This window comes from Bos javanicus, chromosome 8, assembly GCF_032452875.1.
Source record: "Bos javanicus breed banteng chromosome 8, ARS-OSU_banteng_1.0, whole genome shotgun sequence".
Taxonomy (NCBI): domain Eukaryota; kingdom Metazoa; phylum Chordata; class Mammalia; order Artiodactyla; family Bovidae; genus Bos; species Bos javanicus.
The window spans coordinates 5,927,212-5,952,739 of NC_083875.1; the positions used below are offsets into that span (position 1 = coordinate 5,927,212).

The 25,528-nt window shown below is 42.3% G+C and overlaps 1 protein-coding gene across 1 annotated transcript in view; it reads left to right on the top strand.

Moving 5' to 3' along the window:
• Positions 1 to 25,528, top strand: part of LOC133252389 (polypeptide N-acetylgalactosaminyltransferase-like 6) — a 247,159-nt gene that overhangs the window by 122,881 nt on the left and 98,750 nt on the right. Inside the window, exon 4 of the mRNA XM_061424934.1 lies at positions 19,255 to 19,362. Coding sequence (XP_061280918.1) covers positions 19,255 to 19,362 — 108 coding nt within the window. The remainder of the gene's footprint in view (positions 1 to 19,254; positions 19,363 to 25,528) is intronic.

Below are 25,528 nucleotides of genomic sequence, written 5' to 3' on the forward strand. Positions count from 1 at the left end.
TATCCTTAACTAAAAAAATGAAATAAATCTAATCGCTTTAATGTATTAGTTCACTTCCCCACAAAAATTCAAGAGATATAAGTGTAGAAAATTTAAAAAAATAATAAACCTCTCCATACACTTCCCAAGCCCAAATCCTAATGACAATACAGTAAGTCCTTTACATATGATTGAGTACCATTCCAAACGTGCATTCAGTTCAGTTCAGTTGCTCGGTCGTGTCCAACTCTTTGCAACCTCACGGACTGCAGCACGCCAGGCTTCCCTGTCCATCACCAACTCCCAGAGTTTACTCAAACTCATGTCCATCGAGTCGGTGATGCCATCCTCTCATCACCAACTCCTCATCTCATCCTCTGTCATCCCCTTCTTCCCCTGCCTTCAATCTTTCCCAGCATAAGGGTCTTTTCCAATGAGTCGGTTCTTCGTATCAGGTGGCCAAAGTATTGGAGTTTCAGCTTTAGCATCAGGCCTTCCAATGAATATTCAGGACTCATTTTCTTTAGGACAGGCTGGTTGGATCTCCTTGCTGTCCAAGGGACTCTCAAGGGCCTTCTCCAACACCACAGTTCAAAAGCATTAATTCTTCAGTGCTCAGCTTTCTTTATATTTCAACTGTCACATCCATACATGACTACTGGAAAAATTATAGCCTTGACTAGACGGACCTTAGTTGGCAAAGTAATGTCTCTGCTTTTTAGAATGCTGTCTAGGTTGGTCATAGATTTTCTTCCAAGGAGCAAGCGTCTTAATTTCATGGCCGCAATCACTATCTGCTGTGATTTGGAGCCCCCCAAAAATAAAGTCTCTCACTGTTTCCATTGTTTCCCCATCTACTTGTCATGAAGTGATGGGACCGGATGCCATGATCTTAGTTTTCTAAATGTTGAGTTTTAAGCCAACATTTTCACTCTCCTCTTTCACTTTCATCAAGAGGCTCTTTAGTTCTTCTTCACTTTCTGCCAGAAGGGTGGTGTCATCTGCATGTCTGAGGTTATTGATATTTCTCCCAGCAATCTTGACTCCAGCTTGTGCTTCTTCCAGCCCAGCATTTCTCATGATGTACTCTGCATATAAGTTAAATAAACAGGGTGACAATATACAGCCTTGATGAACTCCTTTTCCTATTTGGAACCAGTCTGTTGTTCCATGTCTGGTTCTAACTCTTGCTTCCTGTACTGCATACAGATTCCTCAGGAGGCAGGTGAAGTGGTCTGGTATTCCCATCTCTTAAAGAATTTTCCATAGTTTGTTGTGATCCACACAGTTAAAGGCTTTGGCATAGTCAATAAAGCAGATGTTTTTTCTGGAACTCTCTTGCTTTATCGATGATCCAATAGATGTTGGCAATTTGATCTCTGGTTCCTCTGCCTTTTCTAAATCCAGCTTGAACATCTGAAAGTTCATGGTTCACATACTGTTGAAGCCTGGCTTGGAGAATTTTGAGCATTACTTTACTAGCATGTGAGATGAGTGCAATTGTGCAGCAGTTTTAACATTCTTTGGCACTGCCTTTCTTTGGGATTGGAATGAAAACTGATCTTTCCCTATTCTGTGGCCACTGCTGAGTTTTCCAAATTTGCTGGCATATTGAGTGCAGCACTTTCACAGCATTATCTTTTAGGATTTGAAAGAGCTCAACTGGAATTCCATCACCTCCACTAGCTTTGTTTGTAGTGATGCTTCCTAAGGCCCACTTGATTTTGCATTCCAGGATGTCTGACCTAGGTGAGTGATCACACCTTCATGGTTATCTGAGTCATGAAGATCTTTTTTTGTATAGTTCTGTGTATTCTTGCCACCTCTTCTTAATATCTTCTGCTTCTGTTAGGTCCATACCACTTCTGTCCTGTATCGTGCCCATCTTTGCATGAAATGCTCCCTTGGTATTTCTAATTTTCTTGAAGAGATCACTGGTATTTCCCATTCTGTTGTTTTCCTCTATTTCTTTGCATTGATCACTACCAAAGGCTTTCTTATCTCTCTTTGCTATATTTTGGAACTCTGCATTCGAATGGGTATATCTTTCCATTTTTCCTTTGCCTTTAGCGTCTCTTCTTTTCTCAGCTACTTGTAAGACCTTCTCAGACAACCATTTTACCTTTTTGCATGTAAGTCCAATTTGTTTGTAAATCCAACAACGTTGGTCTAGGTACACAACTAACACAATTAGCTCTATAGTACTGTACTGTAATATCTGGGTATTTCTCTAAAGGAAAGAAGCTGTTCCACTACAGAAAGCCAATCTTTAAGAGCATTAAAGGAACTTTTATTTGTTTTTAACAGATGGTAAAGCCAGAAAATTAAAGCAATAGACTTAAAATCTAGAGGCATATATAAACAATGGTAAAAAGCAAACACTTTGCTTCTACTGCACCTTCTAAGTTATAGAATTATGAGTTAAGGGAAATCAGGGATTGTTTCTTTAAATCATAGTGTTGGGTTGGCCAAAAACTTCATTTGAGTTTTTCCATAACATCTTATGGAAATGAACTTTTTGGCCAACCCAATATTTTTACCTAAAGAAGCACTCTTGCATTCCAATCCATTCTCTCTTCCCCAAGAATTAATGTTTCAAATAAACCAAAAAGGTGATATATCTGTTTTTATGTCCCACCTCAATCACTGTTTTTAAGAGTGTACTGTTACAGAGAACACAAATATCACATCTTAAAAACAGTGATCTTCTGAACAACATACCTTTTGAAACCCCACCATCCCACCCAGACCTCTTGAAGCTCATTAAATGCAGATAGTTAGGGCATGATTTTTTTTGTACTGACATAACAGAGCATTTCTTACTTTGAAAAATCTTAAGCAGATGGCTGAAAAACAAGAGCTCACCTCTTGAGACTAGAAACCACCGTATCCTCAGTAAAGACTGCGGATACATTGCCCAGTTTCTGCTTTTATTATATTCCGATCAACAAATAGAAAAAGAAAGTCAGGCAAGGTCAAAATAAACTATCCTTTTTTTTCTCTCAATCTCAAAGGACAACCTCAAAGTCCAAGTTTCTAAGAATAAAGCAAAGCAATGGTGTACACGTACCTTTCCACTGTTGCCCTTTTTAGATCAAGGCAGGTCAAAAAGTGCAGCTTTTATAACATCCAGCCTGAAAAAGTAGTTTAATAACAGACTTGCCCTTTTCAATATCTACACACTAAAAATAAAGCTTTTTAGGTTAACAACCCTAATTTCCAGATAGATGGTAAAGTGGTTGATTAGCTAATCTTCAGAAGTTTTTCAAACTTAACCCATCCAAGTCACACCACAAAATTAGAAAGCTATTTTCCAGACCCAGATACTTATTATTTATTTAAAACGTGCTATAGTTTTAATGTCAACCATTTCTTCACATCTTAAAAAACTAGTTACAAATGAAAATAAGCTCAAGATAGCTTATTACCTTTTTTAATTTTAATTTTATTGGAGTATGTGCGTGCATGCTAAGTCACTTCAGTCCTGTCTGACTCTTTGCAACCGTATGGACTGTAGTCCACCAGGCTCCTCTGTCCATGGGACTCTCCAGGCAAGAATACTGGAGTGGGCTGCCATGCCCTCCTCCAGGGATCTCCCCGACCCAGGGACCCAACCCACATCTCTTACGTCTCCCGCACTGGCAAGCAGATTCCTTCCCACTGGTGCCACCTGGGTGTATAGTTGATTAACAATGCTGTGTTAGTTTCAGGTGTACAACAAGGTGATTCAGTTATAGATATACATATATTCATTCTTTTAGATTCTTTTCTCTTACAGATTATCACAGAATATTGAGTAGAGTTCCCTGTGCTGTGTATAGTAGGTCCTTCTTGATTATCTGTTTTGTATATAGTGGTGTGTACATGTTCATCCTAAGTTTCTGATATTTCCCTCTTCCCCACGTTTCCCATTTGGTAATGGGAAGTTTGTTTTCAATATCTGTAAGCCTGTTTCAGTTTTGTAAATAAGTTCATTTCTATCATTTTTTTAAAACTACATTCCACATATGAGTGATATCATATGACATTTGTCTTTGTCTGATATACTTCATTTAGCATGATAATCTCTAGGTCTACCCATGTTTATGCAAATTGCATTAATTCATTATTTTTTATGATTTAGCAATATTCAATGAACAGTGCAAAGAAGTAGAGGAAAACAACAGAATGGGTTAGACTAGAGGTATCTTTAAGAAAATTGGAAATATCAAAGGAACATTTCATCCAAAGATGAGCACAATAAAGGACAGAAATGGTAAAGATCTAATAGAACCAGAAGAGATCAAAAAAAGATGAAAAGAATACACAGAAGAACTGTACAAAAAAGATCTTAACAACCCAGAGAGCCGTGATGGTGCAGTCACTCACCCAGAGCCAGACATTCTGGAGTGTGAAGTTAAGGGGGCCTGAGGAAGCCAATCGGAGAAGGCAATGGCACCCCACTCCAGTACTCTTGTCTGGAAAATCCCATGGATGGAGGAGCCTGGTGGGCTGCAGTCCATGGGGTCACTAAGAGTCGGACACGACTGAGCGACTTCACTTTCACTTTTCACTTTCATGCACTGGAGAAGGAAATGGCAACCCACTCCAGTGTTCTTACCTGGAGTATCCCAGGGATGGGGGAGCCTGGTGGGCTGCTGTCTATGAGGTCACACAGAGTCGGACACGACTGAAGCGACTTAGCAGCAGCAGCAGCAGAAGGAAGCCAATGAAGCTAGTGAAGGTGACGGAATTCAAGCAGAGACACTTAAAATCCTAAAAGACGATGCTATTGAAGTGTTGCATTCAGTATGTTAGCAAATTTGGGAAACACAGCAATGGCCACAGGACTGAAAAAGGTCAATTCTCATCCCAATTCCCAAAAAGGACAGTACTAAGCAATGTTCACTGTCAGACTTTATTTTTTGGGGTTCCAAAATCACTGCAGATGGTGGCTGCAACCATGAAATTAAAAGACACTTACTCCTTGGAAGGAAAGTTATGACCAACCTAGATAGCATGTTCAAAAGCAGAGACATTACTTTTCCAACAAAGCTCCGTCTAGTCAAGGCTATGGTTTTTCCAGTGGTCATGTATGGATGTGAGAGTTGGACTGTGAATAAAGCTGAGAGCCAAAGAACTGATGCTTTTGAAGTGTGGTGTTGGAGAAGACTCCTGAGAGTCCCTTGGACTGTAAGGAGATCCAACCGGTCCATCCCAAAGGAGACCAGTCCTGGGTGTTCACTGGAAGGACTGATGCTGAGGCTGAAATTCCAATACTTTGGCCACCTCATGCAAAGAGTTGACTCATTGGAAAAGACCCTGATGCTGGGAGGGATTGGGGGCAGGAGGAGAAGGGGACAACAGAGGATGAGATGGCTGGATTTCATCACCGACTCGATGCACATGAGTTTGGGTGAACTCCGGGAGTTGGTGACAGACTTGGAGGTCTGGTGTGCTGCAATTCATGGGGTTGCAGGGAGTCAGACATGACTGAGCGACTGAACTGAACTGAACTGAACTGATGGTGACTTATGGTATCCATCTTATTTCATTTTATGCACTGGTTATTAGGAATTTGGAGAAGGAAATGGCAACCCACTCCAGTATTCTTGCCTGGAGAATCCTGTGGATGGAGGACCCTGGTGGGCTGCTGTCTATGGGGTTGCACAGAGTCGGACATGACTGAAGCAACTTAGCATGCATGCAAGCAATGTTCAAACCATCGGACAATTGCACTCATCTCCCATGCTAGTAAAGTTATACTCAAAATTCTCCAAGCTAGACTTCAGCAGCTTGAACCAAGAACTTCCAGATGTTCAAGCTGGGTTTAGGAAAGACAAGGAACCAGAGATCAAATTGCCAACATTCACTGGATCATAGAGAAAGCAAGGGAATTCCAGAAAATTAGTTACCTCTGTTTTATTGTCTACACTAAAGCCTTTGACTGTGTGGATTATAACAATCTGTGAAAAACCCTTAAAGAGTTGGAAATACCAGACCATCTTACTTTTCTTCTGAGAAACCTGTATGCAGATCAAAAAGCAACAGTTAGAACCCTATATAGAAAACTGACTGGTTCAAAATTGAGAAAGGAGTACAACAAGGCTGTTTATTGTCACCCTGTTTATTTAACTTACACCCAGAGCATATTATGCGAAATGCCGGGCTGGATGAGTTACGAGCTGAAAACAAGACTGCCAGGAGAAATATCAACAAGCTCAGATATGCAGATGATACCACTCTAATGGCAGAGAGTCAAGAGGAACTAAAGAGCCTACACTGGAAGGAACTAAAGTGGAAGCATGATAGATTTCCTCTTCTTGGGCTCTAAAATCACTGCAGATGGTGACTGCAACCACGATCTTAGAAGATGATTGCTTCTTGGGATGAAAGCTATAACAAACCTAGACAGTGCATTAAAAAGCAAAGACATCACTTGGCCAACAAAGGTCCGTACAATCAAGGCTATGATCTCTCCAGTAGTCACGTCCGGATGTGAGAGCAGGACAGAGTGCAGAAGAATTGATGCTTTCAAACTGTGGTGCTGGTGAAGACTCTTGAGAGTCCCTTGGAAAGCAAGGAATCAAACCAGTCAATCCTGAAGAGAATACTCTTTGGAAGGACTGATGCTGAAGCTGAAGCTGCAATACTTTGACCACCAAAAGGAAAGAGCTGACTCATTGGAAAAGACCCTGATGCTGGGAAAGACTGAAGGCAAAAGGAGAAGAGGATGACAGATTGAGACGGTTGGATGGCATCACAGATTCAATGGACACAAACTTGGGTAAACTCCAGGAGACAGTGAGGGATAGGGAAGCCTGGCATGCTGCAGTCCATGGGCTCATGAAGAGTCCGACATGACTTGGCAACTGAATATCAACAACAAAAACAAATATTCAATTGTACATTTGTACACATCTTCTTTATCTATTCACCTGTCGATGGACATTTAGGTTGTTTCCACATGTTGGCTATTGTAAATAGCGCTACAATGAACACTGGGGTGCATGCATCTTTCTCGATCACCTTGAAACTTATATTTAAGGATACTAGAGACCACAGCTTATATTTTCAATGGCAGCTAAATAGTGGATTATCATTAAATAACTCAATTGTTTGGAATTAACCTTACTTTATATCAATAAGCCAGTATTTTATGTATTCATTCAATGAATACTTACAGAACATCACAACGGTCAGGCAGTGTCCTAAGTACTTAAGATACATCGTTCAATAAAAGACACAAAGATTCTTGCTGTTGTTAGGGAGATAGACAGAAAAATCAAACCAGACAGCATATTAAAAAGCAGCAACATCACTTTGCTGACAAAGGTCCACATAATAGTCAAAGCTATGGTTTTTCCAGTAGTCATGTATGGATGTGAGAGCTGGACCACATAGAAGGCTGAGTGCTGAAGAACTGATGCTTTTTTTTTTTTTTCCAGAACATTTCTTTTTTTTTTTTTTTTAAACTTTACAAATTGTATTAGTTTTGCCAACTATCAAAATGAATCCGCCACAGGTATACATGTGTTCCCCATCCTGAACTGTGGTGTTGGAGAAGACTCTTAAGAGTCCCTTGGACTGTAAGGACATCAAATCAGTCAATCCTAAAGGAAATTAACCCTGAATATTCATTGGAAGGACTGACGCTGAAGCCGAGGCTGTGATACTTTGGCTACCTGAGGCAAAGAGCCAACTCACTGGAAAAGACCCCGAATGCTGGGAAAGATTGAGGGCAGGAGGAGAAGGGGGCGACAGAGGATGAGATTGTTGGATGGCATCACCAACTCAATGGACATGAATCTGAGCAAATTCCAGGAGATAGTGAAGGACAGGGGAGCCTGGTGTGCTGCAGTCCATGGGGTCGCAAAGAGGTGGACATGACCTGGCGACTGAACAACAACAGTGAAGAAGTGAGATACATGCTGAGTTAGAAGGTGTTGAGTGCTGCAGCAGAAGCAGAGCGGGGTGATGAGGGCTCTCATTAAACAGTGTAGGGTGAGATAGTGTTTGGGACCAGAGCACTTGGAGGGAAGATCTGAAAGAGATGAGGAGTTAGCCATGGGGAGTTCTGGGAGAGAATTCCAGTTGGAGGGACTAACCAGGACAAACACCCTAAGATGGGAGGGTGTCTGGCATTTTGAAGGAACAGAAAAGAGATCAGAACTACAAGAGTGGCAGGCGGGGGCAGGGGATGTGCAGAGGGGCTGGGAAGAGGGGGAGGTAAGACTAGAGAGAGAGCAGGCTTCAGAAGTGAATGTGCTAACAAATTTTTTTCTTAACGTTTATTTCATTACAGTATATCACACTTCATCTTATACCTGCTAATGCTCCCTTATTATCCTCCTGACTATCAGTCTCTTACTGAAACTAATTTCATATTCTGTGTGATCACTGTAATTGTGCAATTCCATTCAATTTAACATTCTTCATGTCTAAATTCCAATTTGCCGCTGATATTGAAAAGTGATTAAAAAATAAGGCGAGCATTCAATTATTCAGTCAATTCGAACTACATGATGAAAACAACATACTGTGCTCATTCATGGATAAAATAACACTGCTTTAAAATATTTATGTTATCAACAAGAAGACATGTTATTTGTAAATGTAAAACTTTTCTCTGAGAATTAGGTACTGAAGTATGACAATGCCATAATTTTTAAAGGAATATCAGCATATCATACCACCAGGACATGTCTTTTAAAAATGTAAACCACATCTTTCAGAACAAATACAGGGTTTGAGAAATGCCAGAACAATTGTGTTCCCTGATGAACTCTGTTCCCATAATATTACCCAAACACTCCTCTCTAGCATGTCAGGATATGGTATCCTTTTACATAAACAGACAATGCTACAAGAAGACTGAAAAAAATTAATATGTACATGGTGATATCCATGGTAAAAAAAAAAAAAAAAGAACTCTAAGAGTAGGGACAATTGAGTTGGTGTATTTACAATAGAAATGAGTTGGCTCTGAGGTCATAAGAGGCAGGACTAAATGGGGACAGTCTTAGGGTCCCTATGTAAGCAGGAGTATAATTGAACAGGAGATGATCCTACTTAGCAAGTAGTTATTATCTAAACATTAAGCAAACTATTATGTGCACACAAATAAGTCACTTGCTTCCAGTTGTCATAAGCACTGTCTCCACTTGAAAGACAGTTCCCTGGGTATATCCCCAACAGAAGACTTATGCAGGTATATTCATATTCAGGAGCTTCTCAGGTGGCTCAGTGGTAACAAATCCACCTGCCAATGCAGGAGATGAGGAGATGTGGGTTTGATCCCTGGGTCAGGAAGATTCCCTGGAGAAGGAAATGGCAACTCACCCCAGGATCCTTGCCTAGGAAATCCCATGCATGGAGGAGCCTGGTGGGCTGCAGTCCATCCGGTCACAAAGAGTTGGACACAACTTAGCGACTAAACAACAACATAAGTCAAGAGATAGGAAACAGGGAGGGGAGAGTTTCTTTCAAGAGAACAATGCACGGCAGCAAGCCCTGAGGAGGGGAACGAGGTCCTTTCCAGAGAATGAAAAATAGAACAGGTAGGGGAGCGAGAGGGGGAAACAGGCGAGAGTCATCAGGACAATTAAGCAAAAACCAGAAAATAGAACCTTTGGAATTTTTATGCAGGAGTTGTAACACTACCCTGGCAGCAACAGAAAACCACTAACGGATTTTAAATAAAAGCACGATAGCCTCAGATTCATACTTTTAATTAAGTGATCACAGTGGCAACATGAAAAAAAAAAAAAGTATAGGATTCTGTACTTCTTTCCAACACTCATGTTAGTATTTTTCAAAACTCTGGAAATTTTCTGAATTTGACTTAGCTATAAAGAAAATTTTCTGAGGGGAAGAATTTTAAGAATTAGGAGTAAGTTATCACTAGAAGACAAATTGCACTCATTGGAGATGGTAGTGGCCAGGATATTGAGGTGCCTGTCTTCCTTGAGTTTCTCCTACGAGTATGTTACATTCCAGGGCACCAGAGATTTGGCAAATGTCATCTCTAATCAGTTCACACTAAGCTAGGATGATGATCCTGGTGGGCCTGGCCTCGTCAAAGGAGCCCCTGTAAAGTGTGGTGTTTTCCCCAGCAGGGAGAACAAGACAGAGAGATTTATAGTCCGAGAAGGGTTCTATGTGAGGGAGCTTGGCCATGGCTAAGATGGAGAGTTCATGGAACAAGGAACTGAGATTGGTCTGGGAGCAGCCCTGAGCATCAGAGGAAAGAGGGACCCCGTCCTACTGCTGCAGGAACTGACGTCTGCCAACAACTCAATGAGCCCAAAGGCAGATTATTCCCTGGAGGCTCCAGAGGAGTGCTCAGCCTAGCAACCACCCAGACTTCAATCTCAGGAGACTCCAAGCAGGAGACCCCCCAGAGCCTACATGACCTCTGACCCACAGAACTATGAGATCATAAAAAAATGTGTGCTGATGGGAGTCACTAAGGTGGTGGTAATTTGTTACACACCCAGAGAAAGATCTTTAAAAAGTGGATTAGGGGACCTCCAAAGAGAATTAGAATTTCCTTTTTGTGTGTCTGTGAGGTTATTTTGCCCTACCCTGGAAAGAAAGGCAACAATGATTTATTTAACTTCCAATCGTGGCTGTCCTTACTCTGGCAGACTCTCATGAGAAGTATTTAGTCTGCTTCTGAGACTTCCTTGGTGGCTCAGTGGTTAAGAACCCACATGCCAATGCAGGAGACAGGAGTTCCATCCCTGATCAGGGAGCTAGATCCCACGTGCCTCAAGGCAACTAAGCCCTTTTGCCACAACTATTGAGCCTGTGCTCTAAAGCCCGGGAACCGCAACTACTGAGCCCAGGTGCTGCAACCACTGAAGCCCACGTGCCCTGGAGCCTGTGCTTCCCAACAAGGGAAGCCTCGGCAGTGAGAAGCCTTCGCACCACAGCTAGAGAACAGCTCTGCTCATCACAACTGCAGAAAAAGCCCATGCAGCAATGAAGACCCAAAATTTAATTAATTAGTTATTTTTAAAAAGAAGTATTTAGTCTGCTTCTGCCAGCTGAGTAGTCTATAAGAACCACATCAACCAAAAAGTAGCTTAAGGTCAAAGAAGTTGAGGCATTGCCCCAGGGCTTGGCTGCATCTTGTCCTCCTTCATCACCATCCCCTTGTCTTGCAGGAGAGACTGGTCACCTCACCAAGTGCTAGGAGCACTTTGATCCCTTATTATGAGAACTAAACACTTGTGCCAACAACTCTCTCTCTCCCCGCTGTGGGTGGTAGGCAGGCTTCTTTTCCTTGGTACCTGCCTACCTCTGACATTTCATTACACACACGGGACTCCCCAACTTTCTCTGCCCTCCCAGTTCCCACCCCTCCATCTGTTGTCCAATTACTTTCAAATTTTCTCTTTAAAATGCACAGTTAATAAAAGGAAATAATCTCTCAAACATTCAGGCTATTTGATTCAGTTTTTCGATGCAGTTTTTTATAAAATTGTATTAAAACTCCTTTATACTTGATTTAAAATGTCAGAAGAGACCAAAAACAGAACAAAATGAAATAAGGTCACTAGAGTGGACCAACTGCTGTAATACTCCCCAAATCTTAGGAACTTAGCATCAGTCAGGCTGCTGCAACACTTTGACCCTGGCTGGGAAGGGAGCCGTGTGCTCTGACCACCCAGGTTTTTGGATACCCAGACCCCATCCATTTAGTGATTCTACCACCTTCTAGGGGATTAGAGTCCTCCTCTGGATGTTCTGCAATTAGTCAGGCTCTGGGAACAAAGAGAACTGTAAAGAAGGGGGAAAAGGATGTCCACACTCACTGACTTGGGCTCAGAGCTGACACACACTCACTTCTCTTACATTCCACTAGCAAGAAACAGGCATAGAGCCCCTTCTGAAACAAAGGAACCAGGAATTATAGCCTGGCAGTGCACCCAGTCATTCCCTGTGTCTCCCACAGTGAGATAAGATAAAATCCGAGGGTGACCCATAAACTCTCATCATGTGTTACAGTTCACCTGCTTCCCAGATGGCATTAGTGGTAAAGAACCAGCCTGCCAATACAGGAAATGTAAGAGATGCAGGTTCCATCCCTGGGTCTGAAAGATCCCCTGGAGAAGAACATGACAACCCACTCTGGTATTCTTGTCTGGAGAATCCCAAGGACCAAGGATCCTGGTGGGCTACAGTCAAGTTATTACAGCATAATGAAGCACCCAGAGCCTACAGCATAAAACAGGCATTGTGTCAAATTCATGGATTCTCTGTCCCAAATGCATAAAAGGTACAAAGGAGAGAGCTCATTTCTGCTGCACGATATCTGGGGTTGCAGGTGGGGGTGGTTCGACAGCCAGGGGCTGAAGTCATTTAGAACAGTGTTTCCCGACTTTTTTGATATTAGGGACTAGTTTCATGGAAGACGATTTCTCCCTGGATGTGGGGAGAGGGGAGTTTGGGATGATTCAAGCACATGACATTTACCATGCACTTTACCTCTATTATTACTACATCAGCTCCACCTCAGACCATCAGGCATTAGATCCCAGAAGCTGGGAACCCCTGACTTAAAGTAATCTTCATTGACATGCCCAGGGGTTGATGTTGGCCATTAGTGAAAACAATTGAGGCTGTTGACTGAGTGTGACTTTCTACAGTGGGGTCAACTCAAGGAGTCAGATTTCTGAGCTGGCAGCTCAGACCTGCAAAAACAAAGGTCTCAGTGGCCAGGAAGAAACTTTGCTGCCTTTTATGACCTCGGTCATTTCTGCTGGCTATATTCTATGGGTCTGAGACTTCACAAGCACACCCAAATCCAAGGACAGGGGACACAGTCCCACATCTCAGTGGTGGCTACCAAGGTCACATGGCAGAGGAGACATTATGGCAACAAACTGGGGAAAGTGCAACCTCCCATATGTATTATCTTACAATCACTGAATTTCAGTGTTTGAAAGTACCGTGTATTTTACAGAACTGGGGCCAGCAAACTATGATCCACTGCCTATCTTTGTCATCAAAGTTTTATTGAAATACAGATGTTTCATCTTAGCAGGGCTCCCCAGATGGCGCTAGTGCTAAAGAACCTGCCAGCCAAGGTGGGAGACATAAGAGACACAAGTTCAATCCCTGGGTCAAGAAGATCCCATGGAGGAGAGCATGTCAACCCACTCCAGTGTTCTTGCCTGGAGAATCCCATGGACAGGGAGCCTGGTGGGCTATAGTCCATAGGGTTGCAAAGAGTAGGACACAACTGAAGTGACTTAGCATACATGCATGTTCTTCCTAGCAAAGTTTTGTAGTTGCAAGATGACATGATCAGCAAAGCCTAAAGTATGTACTTGTTGTTATTTAGTCACTAAGTTGTGTTCAACGTTTTACCACTCCACGGACTGTACCCTACCAGGATCCTCTGTCCATGGCATTTCCTAGGCAATACTGGAGTGGGTTGCCATTTCCTACTCCAGGGAATCTTCCCAAACCAGGGATTGAACTTGCATCTCCTGCTTGGCAGCCAGATTCTATACCACTGGGCCACCTTTAAGTTAGACCATGAAGCCTCATATCTCTGTTCTGAATGTGTCCCATTATGTGGCTCTGGACAAGGGAGCCTCTAGACTGCCATGTTTCCACCTATATAATTGGGGAAATAGTAAAGCTGGTCATGGAGTTGTGGGCATTAAGTGAAAAAGAGCACAATGATGCAAAGGTCTTGTTAATCCACTCATAAAATATCAGCTAGATCAACTGTCCACCCAGAGTTACACATTTATCTACAAAGTGTCATTGACTGTGTCCACAAGTCTGTTCTCTATGTCTGCATCTCCATTGCTGCTCAGATTCATCAGTACCACCTTTCTAGATTCTATAGAGGCATCAGTTCAGTCACTCAATCGTGTCTGACTCTTTGCAACCCCATGAATCGCAGCACGCCAGGCCTCCCTGTCCATCACCAACTCCCGGAATTCACTCAAACTCACGTCCATCGAGTTGGTGATGCCATCCAGCCATCTCATCCTCTGTCATCCCCTTCTCCTCCTGCCCCCAGTCCCTCCCAGCATCAGAGTCTTTTCCAATGAGTCAACTCTTCACATGAGGTGACCAAAGTATTGGAGTTTCAGCTTTAGCATCAGTCCTTCCAATGAACACCCAGGACTGATCTCCTTTAGGAAGGACTGGTTGAATCTCCTTGCAGTCCAAGGGACTCTCAAGAGTCTTCTCCAACACCACAGTTCAAAACCATCAGTTCTTCAGTGCTCAGCTTTCTTCACAGTGCAACTCTCACATCCATACATGACCACAGGAAAAACCATAGCCTTGACCAGATGGACCTTTGTTGGCAAAGTAATGTCTCTGCTTTTGAAAATGCTATCTAGGTTGGTCATAACTTTCCTTCCAAGGAGTAAGCGTCTTTTAATTTCATGGCTGCAATCACCATCTGCAGTGATTTTGGAGCCCCAAAAACAAAGTCTGACACTGTTTCCACTGTTTCCCCATCTATTTCCCATGAAGTGATGGGACCAGAATCCACTGTTTCCCCATCTATTTCCCATGAAGTGATGGGACCAGATGCCATGATCTTAGTTTTCTGAATGTTAAGCTTTAAGCCAACTTTTTCACTCTCCTCTTTCACTTTTATCAAGAGGCTTTTTAGTTCCTCTTCACTTTCTGCCATAAGGGTGGTGTCATCTGCATATCTGAGGTTATTGATATTTCTCCCGGCAATCTTGATTCCAGCTTGTGCTTCTTCCAGCCCAGTGTTTCTCATGATGTACTCTGCATATAAGTTAAATAAGCAGGGTGACACTATACAGCCTTGATGTACTCCTTTTCCTATTTGGAACCAGTCTGTTGTTCCATGTCCAGTTCTAATTGCCACTTCCTGAGCTGCATATAGGTTTCTCAAGAGGCAGGTCAGGTATAAATATACAAAATTTGATTTCCTCTTTCTGACTTACTTCACTTTGTATAATAAGCTCTAGGTTCATCCACCTCATTAGAACTGACTCAGATGCATTCCATTTTATGGCTGAGTAATATTCCATTGTATTGTATAAATGTACAACTTCTTCATCCATTCATCTGTTGATGGATATCTAGAATGCTTTCATGTTCTAGCTGTTGTAAGTACTGCTGCATAATGGTTAGTTTCATGTGTCAAAGGCTGCCCGAGAGTGTCCAGATATTATTCTGGATGCTTCCAAGAGGATGTCTTTTGAATGAGATTAACATTTAAATGGACTTCCCTGGTGGCTCAGATGGTAAAGCGTCTGTCTACAATGCGGGAGACCTGTGTTCAATCCCTGGGTCAGGAAGATTCCCTGGAGAAAGAAATGGCAACCCACTCCAGTACTCCTGCCTAGAAAATCCCATGGATGGAGGAACACTGGTGGATTTTGAGAAAAGCAGTTTCTGTCCATAGTAGGGGGTGGGGGGGTTTATCCAGTCACTGAAAGGCTCCAGTAGAACAAAGACTGACCATTCTCAAGCAGGAGGGGATTCCGCCTGCAGACTTCCTGCCTTTGGACTTGAATTGCAGCTCTTCCTGCATCTTTAGCCTGCTGGTCTACCTTGCAGATGAATTCCCCGAGCCTCCTCAATTTCATGAGCCACTTCCTTTCAATAAGTGTCTCCCTCTATGCATTCCCTGTTGCTTCTGTTTCTCTGGAGAACCCTGACACAGATACACAATGTCTGTTAAAGTGAAATATTGGAAGAGGGAAAGAGAAATGTTTATGTCTCACATGTGGTTCTGAGAATGAAGTATATCCTGCCATTATCAGTAAACAAGCATGTCACAGTCACCATCAATTCCAGCCCTCCAAATGAGAATTTCTGAGCCCCAAGAGCACTCAAGAAGGAAAAGAATACCCATGATCTGGCACCGATCAGACTGCAGCCACTCCCCACGGTGAACACTGAGGAACTCAGGTGTGAAAATACGGGACACACTGGCCCCAGACAGCTGAGGTGCATGTGAAAGGAATGACTTCAGTGAACCCAGACTCTTGCATCTTCCCACACATAGAAAAGCACTAAATTTCTTAACTTGAGATATCTGGTTTTCTCTAACTCCCAAAAATACTTTTGATGTTCAGACCACCTGTCCTTTGTTATAAAACTTCTGTATAACCTTGAATGCTCCCCTCGCTTCTTCAGAGCAGTTCTTTCAGGGTTGTCTTTCTCATCTTTTCTTGGGAGATGCTGTCTTCCAGCCTTGAAGTCCTAAAAATTCCCACCGAATAAAACATAAACCTCAATTTTTAGGTTGCATGTATTTTTTCAGTCAACAGTCCCAGCTTCTTTCACTAAGAGGAATGACACTCTAAGTAAGACTGGTGGACAAATGCTGATGGAACCCCAAGGGGAAGGCAAGTGGATTATTAAAATAATACTCAGTTACTCTAAATGCATTCAGGATTACCCATGGTATCAATTTCAACTTGGTTCTGGATCAAGACATCAGAACTCTGCACAGATCATGGAAAGCTGGCAGGGTCAGTGAACCTTCTAAACTATATAGTACAGGCATCTGGAAAGATCCCAAGAGGCTGAAGCAATATAAGATTAAACATGAAAAGGGGAAAAACAAAGACCTGTCCCTAGACCTGTCTCCCAGACACAGTGGGTGAGACGGATAGAGAGAATAGCATTGAAACATATACACTACCATATGTAAAACCGATAGCCAGTGGGAATTTGCTGTATGACACTGGCAGGTCAACCCAATGCTCTGTGGTAACCTAGAGGGGTGGGAGGGGGTAGGAGGTCCAAGAAGGAGGGACATGTGTGTACCTGTGGCTGATTCATGTTGATATTTGACAGAAACCGACACGATATTATAACTATCCTCCAATTAAAAATAAATGTAAAAAAACTGTTACATTATCTAACTCTCTTTTAAATTGTTTTCTTGCAATGAAAACAGTTTAAAAATCTAGTATATATGAAGCCTGCATTTATTAGTTATTTTATAGTAAGTAGCCTGTTACATCATGGGTTTTGATTTCCTGTCTCATCCTGTTGTCTGCTTGCTGCTGCTGCTGCTGCTAAGTCGCTTCAGTCGTGTCCGACTCTGTGGGACCCCATGCTTAGTCGTCATCAATCCAGACCCCAGCCTCCCACCCATCCCCCGCCCCCGAGGCTGTAGTTTACCCATCCGTCTCCCCTCCCCCGTCCCCCCACTTGCTCTGGTCATAGCCATGCTGTGGTCCACAGCGTGTGTTCCCTTAGTCGGGTTTGTGCTTTGTCTTCATGTCTCATTAAATGGTGTTTATCCCCCATAGCAATAAGTTTGAATTAGTGTATCACTATGCAGTTACAGGAGAAGGCAATGGCAACCCACTCCAGTACTCTTGCCTGGAAAATCCCATGGACGGAGGAGCCTGGTAGCCTGCCGTCTATGGGGTCACACAGAGTCAGACACGACTGAAGCGACTTAGCAGCAGTAGCAGCCTGTTATATAAAACCATGATTAATGGTTCAAGTGGGTAGTCATGGTAAAATACAACCAATTAATTTTTGTTACTAAATTTAAGTACAGCATCTTAACAGATATCCTGAGTTTTCCATGTCTTAAGTTCACATTGCTAACCAATTATTTTCTGTACCTAAGAAAAGATCAGGGGTGGGGAGAAATTAGAACACAACTCGGATTTTTTAAGTAAGCTCTACTGAAAGTTTCAGAATCTAGATGTAAAGTATGGATATGCTTATATTCTTTAATTCATTCACCAGTGTTAGAAATTTCATGTTTATACTTTAAATTTTTAATTGACACTTAAATTCCAATGTTATTTCCTCAAATTATTCCACAAGATTGTCAAAACAAATATCTATATAAATAAGACATCTAACCATTAAACCCCAATATAATGCAATAGCTGTAATAAAATTCTACTACAACTTTTCAAAATGTCAACATGTCTATGGAAATTGGATTTAGTGAACTAATATTTTGGTTGTATACTTTTATGAATCTGAGCTTTTAAAAATGTGGGGTTACCTCCTAGATGAATGGAAATAAAAAGAAAAATAAATAAATAGGACCTAATAAAATATAAAAGCTTTTGCACAGCAAAGGAAACTATAAACAAGATGAAAAGACAACCCTTAGAATGGGAGAAAATAATTGCAAACAAAGCAACTGACAAAGGTTTAATCTCCAAAATATATAAGCAACTCATACAGCTCAATATCCCAATCAAAAAATGAACAGAAAGCCTAAGCACACATTTCTCCAAAGAAGACATACAGATGGCCAATAAACACATGAAAAGATGCTCAACATCACTGATTATTAGAGAACTGCAAATCAAAACTGTAATGAGGTATCTATCACCTCACACCCATCAGGATGGCCATCATCAAAATATCTACAAACAATAAATGCTGGAGAGGATGTGGAGAAAAGGAACCCACCTGCACTGTTGGTGGGAATGTAAACTGATACAGCCACTATGGAGAACAGTATGGAGATTCCTTAAAAAACTAGGAATAAAAATACCAAATGACCCAGCAATCCCACCACTGGGCATATGCCCTGAGAAACCCACAATTCTAAAAGATACAGGTACCCCAATATTCACTGCAGCTATATTTACAATCACAAGGACATGGAGCAACCTAGATGTCCATTAACAGTAAATGGATAGCTTGCGGTACATATACACAATGGAATATCACTCAGCCATAAAAGGATGAACCTGTGCCAGTTGTAGTGAAGTGGATGAACCTAGTGTCTCTTGCATAGAGTGAAATAAGTGAGAAAGAGAAAAACTAACACATATATACCGAATCTAGAAAACTGGTACTGATGAAACTAGTACAGAATGGACTTGTGGACACAGTAGGACAAGGTGAGGGTGGGACAAATTGAGAAAGTAGTATTGACATATATACACTATCATGCATAGAACAGTGGGAAGTTGCTAAATAACACAGAGAGCGCAGCCTGGCGCTCTGTGATGACCTAGAAGGGTGGGATGGGGGGACGGAAGGAGGCTCGGGAGGAAGGTGATATATATATATGTATATATATATATAATATGACTGATTTGCATTGCTGTAGGCAGAAACCAACACAAAATTGCAAAGCAATTTCCCACCAGTTAAAAAATAAATTAAAAAAATGAAAATGTGGGTTTATTTTCCTGGCTAACTATTGATAAGTAGAAATTACTGATACAGAGACTTTAAGAGATTTTAAGATTTTGTGTAACTCTTACTAATAATTTGGGGCCTTTTGTATGAAATGCACTCTTCTCTTTTATTGCACTTCCAATTTCCCCTCTGTAGGTCTGGATGTGTGGAGGAGAAATGTTTGACGTTCCATGTTCCAGGGTCGGCCATATCTACAGGAAGTACGTCCCTTATAAAGTTCCATCTGGGACCAGCCTGGCGAGAGTGAGTAACTGGGGATCAGAATGAGTCGGGTTTAATAAGGCTTTCCATGGGCAGAATGTGAAACCTCACACATGATCTAATTAAAGGCACCATCTGATCAACAAACAAACCCACCCCATGGCCATTCCATGTGGCACTCTTTTAATGTAGAGCTTCCTGTGTTTCTCAGAGTTTATTTTCATTCCTTAAGGAAGTAGTAGTTATGATGCTGTCTTATTATTAATTGTATCAAAGCACTTTCACATACATCATATTTATAAAAACCACTAGACCATTCAGGTATGACTTAAATCAAATCCCTTATGATTATACAGTGGAAGTGAGAAACAGATTTAAGGGACTAGATCTGATACATAGAGTGCCTGATGAACTATGGACAGAGGTTCATGACACTGTACAGGAGACAGGGATCAAGGCCATCCCCATGGAAAAGAAATGCAAAAAAGCAAAATGGCTGTCTGAGGAGGCCTTACAAATAGCTGTGAAAAGAAGAGAAGCGAAAAGCAAAGGAGAAAAGGAAAGATATAAGCATCTGAATGCAGAGTTCCAAAGAATAGCAAGGAGACATAAGAAAGCCTTCCTCATGGATCAATGCAAACAAATAGAGAAAAACAACAGAGACTAGAGATCTGTTCAAGAAAATTAGAAATACCAAGGGAACATTTCATGCAAAGATAGGCTCGATAAAGGACAGAAATGGTATGGACCTAACAGAAGCAGAAGATATTAAGACGAGGTGACAAGAATACACAGAAGAACTGTACAAAAAAGATCTTCACAACCCAGATAACCATGATGGTGTGATCACTCACCTAGAGCCAGACATCCTGGAATGGGAAGTCAAGTGGGGCTTAGAAAGCATCACTACGAACAAAGCTAGTAGAGGTGATGGAATTCCAGTTGAGCTCTTTCAAATCCTGAAAGATGATGCTGTGAAAGTGCTGCACTCAATATGCCAGCAAATTTGGAAAACTCAGCAGTGGCCACAGAACTGGAAAAGGTTAGTTTTCATTCCAATCCCAAAGAAAGGCAATGCCAAAGAATGCTCAAACTACCGCACAATTGCACTCATCTCACACGCTAGAACTCTTGCCTGGCAAATCCCATGGACGGAGGAGCCTGGTAGGCTGTAGTCCATGGGGTCGCTAAGAGTCCAACACGACTGAGTGACTTCACTTTCACTTTTCACTTTCATGCATTGGAGAAGGAAATGGAAACCCATTCCAGTGTTCTTGCCTGGAGAATCCCAGGGATGGGGAGCCTGGTGGGCTGCCTTCTCTGGGGTCGCATAGAGTCAGACATGACTGAAGAGACTTAGCAGCAGCAGCAGCACACGTTAGTAAAGTAATGCTCAAAATTCTCCAAGCCAGGCTTCAGCAGTACATAAACCGTGCACTTCCAGATGTTCAAGCCGGTTTTAGAAAAGGCAGAGAAACCAGAGACCAAATTGCCAACATCCGCTGGATCATGGAAAAAGCAAGAGAGTTCCAGAAAAACATCTATTTCTGCTTTATTGACTATGCCAAAGCCTTTGACTGTGTGGATCACAATAAACTGTGGAAAATTCTGAAAGAGATGGCAATACCAGACCACCTGACCTGCCTCTTGAGAAATCTGTATGCAGGTCAGGAAGCAACAGTTAGAACTGGACATGGAACAACAGACTGGTTCCAAATAAGAAAAAGAGTACGTCAAGGCTGTAGATTGTCACCCTGCTTATTTAACTTATATGCAGAGTACATCATGAGAAACGCTGGGCAGGAAGAAGCACAAGCTAGAATCAAGATTGCTGGGAGAAATATCAATAACCTCAGATATGCAGATGACACCACCCTTATGGCAGAAAGTGAAGAGGAACTAAAAAGCCTCTTGATGAAAGTGAAAGAGGAGAGTGAAAAAGTTGGCTTAAAGTTCAACATTCAGAAAATGAAGATCATGGCATCTGGTCCCGTCACTTCATGGGAAATAGATGGGGAAACACTGGAAACAGTGTCAGACTTTGTTTTTTTGGGCTCCAAAATCACTGTAGATGGTGACTGCAGCCATGAAATTAAAAGACGCTTACTCCTTGGAAGGAAAGTTATGACCGACCCAGATAGCATATTCAACAGCAGAAACATTACTTTGCCAACAAAGGTCCATCTAGTCAAGGCTATGGTTTTTCCTGTGGTCATGTGTGGATGTGAGAGTTGGACTGTGAAGAAAGCTGAGCACAGAAGAATTGATGCTTTTGAAGTGTAGTGTTGGAGAAGACTCCTGAGAGTTCCTTGGACTGCAAGGAGATCCAACCAGTCCATCCTAAAGGAGATCAGTCCTGGGTGTTCATTGGAGGGGCTGATGTTGAAGCTGAAACTCTAATACTTTGGCCACCTCGTGCAAAGAGTTGACTCACTGGAAAAGTGGGAGGGATGAGAAGCAGGAGGAGAAGGGGACGACAGAGGATGAGATGGCTGGATGGCATCACCGATTCGATGGACATGAGTTTGAGTCAATTTCAGGAGTTGATGATGGACAGGGAGGCCTAGTGTGCTGTGATTCATGGGTTCGGAAAGAGTCAGACACGACTGAGTGACTGAACTGAACTGAACGGTGACTCAGATGGTAAAGAATCTGCCTGCAATGTGGGAGACCTGGGTTCAATGCCTGGGTCGGGAAGATCCCCTAGAGAAGGGAATGGCAACCCATTCCAGTATTCTTACGTGGAGAATTCCATGGATAGGGGAGCCTGGTGGTCTACAGTCCATGGAGTCGCAAAGAGTTGGACCCGACTGAGTACAAAGCACCAGTATGATTATAACTAATCTTCACTTGCACCTTCTGAAGCTAGTATTCTTATTTTTATTTCCTAGATGAGGAAACTGAAGTTTAGCAGAGTGGCTCATTTCTAAGTAGGGGTTTAGGTAAGTGTTAGTCGCTCAGTCATGCCTGACTCTTTGCCACCCCGTGGACTATAGCCCATCAGGCTCCTCTGTCTCTGAGATTTTCCAAGCAAGGATACTGGAGTGGGTTGCCATTTCCTTCTCCAGGGGATCTTCCCACCCCAGGGATCGAACCCGGGTTTTCTGCACTGCAGGCAGATTCTTTACCTACTGAGCTACAAGGGAAGCCCCTGAGAATCCCAGGTCTAAACCCTGCCATGGGGGCTGGGGGTAAGGATAAGTAAGTCAGAGGCAGAAAAGGGTAAACAGGAGATGAGAGAGGTATTCCCCAACTTTGCCTTCTTCTCATTCAGAACTGTAGCATGCATGCACACAAGGTCAGCTCTGCCTAAGGTTTTGCCTCATCTGCAAAATCCCAAAATTGGCCAAGTCCAACATTTTTTTTAGATACTGTTTTGAGTAAAACCTTTTTCTTGGATCAAACACAAGGATGATTTTCTCCTCTGCTGTTTAGAATGTTTGGGAGAATGTGGTCACAATACCTACTGTAAACAACACTGACATTTCCTGTTTCCCATGTCCCTTGTCTTCGCCCCTTGGTCACTTTCAGGCTCCACAATGTATACCCACCACCGCTCGGACCCCAGGTCTAGAAGAGGGGTCTTTTACCACCACCCTCTGCACTATGCTCGCCTAAGAATCTAATCTCAGATGAGTCACGTTGGCTTCTTTAATAATAAGGCTGCAATATATAATCAAGTCTTTTATATAAACTTCAGTAAGCTCACACAGTAAGCTTTTTATTTTAAAAAAAAAAAAAAAGTTCATAGAATTCACAAAGCCAGAACTTTTCTTGGAGTTATTTGCTACTATTCTCCCAGCACCTAGGACAAGGGTCAGTGTCACTCAGAAGATGTGTTGAAAGAATGAATGAAAGAGAAAAAAACTAAGACAATAAAATGCCACAGGTCTCAGGTCTTATTAAGATGTAAACATTTTAATGAAGTTTAATAAAATTCTCATTTATAGTGAGTCTCTTTTGGGGAGAGAGGATCCTGCCTTATTCCCCTTCTGAGATTATTTGTCTCAACGGTGTCTATTTTCTCAGGCATATCCATAACCTCTCTTATGGCAGCTTGAATTGATAGTAATAAAGTTACACTACATACACCATGAAGGGAGGGAGACAGGTTATTCTTCCCTCCTAAAAGATTAATCAGGCATGAATAACATAATCTATTAAATCATTAGAGAAACATATTATTTGAAGAAGAGAAACCAATCACAAAATCACAAAGCAATTAAACAGCTGCATTTGGGGTAAGGAAAGAGAATCTAATTTAGTCTTAAGACTTAATACATTTGAACCTGAAAACTCATTCGGGAAAACAATGAGAAGGTCCCAAAATGGAAGTGACTGAACAGTGTTGAGCACATACCGATAAGTCAGCCGTGTGGGTGTCAGTTTAAAACACCCCAAAGATAATGATGTTCTGTCACTTACCCATCTCACCCACTCACATGCTCCCCACCTGTGCTTGGTTTTTAGCCAAAAGTAGAAGTCTAGAAGCTGGGGGTGGGCAGGCGGACAGTTTTGAGGGTACGGGGAGTTGTGCTGACACAGAAAAGTTTATCTTCCAAAAATAACACGGTCTATATATTTTCAAGAAAGAATTTCAGTCCTTTTTCAAGGACTGTCAAGTGTAAGGAAACCAGGACTGGCACATAAAATTTCCCAGCCAAGAGTGTTTATTCAAATATTTAAAAGTCCATAATTCTGAATTTTTAATCTTTTCCACTTAAATTTTACTTGAGGGCTCATTTTAAAATTTTTTTTCTAAACTGCTAGAGCAATCAGAAAGTCATAAATATTGAAGCTCAGCTGTCACTCTGAGAAATATTTTATGATGTTTTAAAAATAAAAAACATTAAAATGAAAAACAATTCTGATATTTTGTGGAAGAATCTCAGCTACTGGCTACACCCTGCAGAATCATTAAATCATCAAAAATGAGGGGAGCTTGAAGAGGCTCACATGTAGGGCCACACCCACGAAACAGGGAGTCCATCCTTCCAGCTTTGCAGGAAACAGAGAGAAAGATGGAGAAAGCCCCACGGGCTTGTTTTCTTATGGCAGAGCTTTTGTGCTTCGTGCTAAGTCGCTTCAGTCGTGTCTGACTCTTTGCAACTCTCCAGGCTGCTCTGTCCATGGGATTCTCCAGGCAAGAATACTGAGCGGGTAGCCATGTCCTCCTCCCAGGGCATATTTCCGACTCAGGGATTGAACCCACGTCTCTCCCACCTCGAGCATTGGCGGGTGGGTTCTTTACCACTAGTGCCACCTGAGAAGCCCCTCATTCTTCAAAAATGTGCATCCTTCATTTATGTTCCTATGCGTGTAGAGGACTCCAGCTGACTTCCAAACACACACACACAGACCCACAACACACATCAGTAGCCTGCAGTCCTCCAAACAGCAGACCAGCATATGTTACAGAAATAAATTCGAATGATTAGCTATTCAGTGCCTTCTGTTTACCTAGCATCACAGTTCGGCTGGAAGGGACAAGATATCCATACAGGAAATAATTAGAGGACAAGCCATCACAGCCAGTAGTTTGAAGGTGTTGCAAAGACGTGTATGGTAGGGGAAGGAGGAGGGGGAGAGGGTGCCCTAGTTACCAAACTAAAAGAGGACCTAAAACTCCACTAAATGAACATGGGTCACAGAATCATGGTTCCCAAACTTAGGACCAGGGCACCCGTTCCTGGACCAGTTCTCACCCAGTCTCAGTGAACGGAGGAAAGTAAGAATCACAAAGCTAAATCTATTCCATTTAATAACATCTCATGCAGTAATTTTAGGCTTTTTTTTTCCTCTTATGACAGAATATGAGATGAGTAGATTTTCATTAATGCCCTTATTTGGCAAAATTAAAAATTAGAACCTGCCTATGTCAGTTCCCACACAAAGCAAAAAGCTGGGACATCACACCCTACAATGCCGCTTCATCTGGTAACCAGATGTTCTCCCGCCCTGGCTCAGGGTCAAGGGTCAGTACGCCAAGCACAGTTGTAGCACCATCTCACCAGGAACAAACAGCCAGTCCCTGCGGGAAGGGCTGCCCACCCCTAGTGCTGCAGGGGGATCCGAGTGTCCCCAGGGCCAAGGTGACAGGCATCCCCTCCTTGGGATGGCACTGACTGTCCTACACATGTAGGCAAGAGCAGCTGGATGGCACAGCCAAGTGACTGAGTGGCAGAGGGTGGTCACCCTCCGAGAAGAC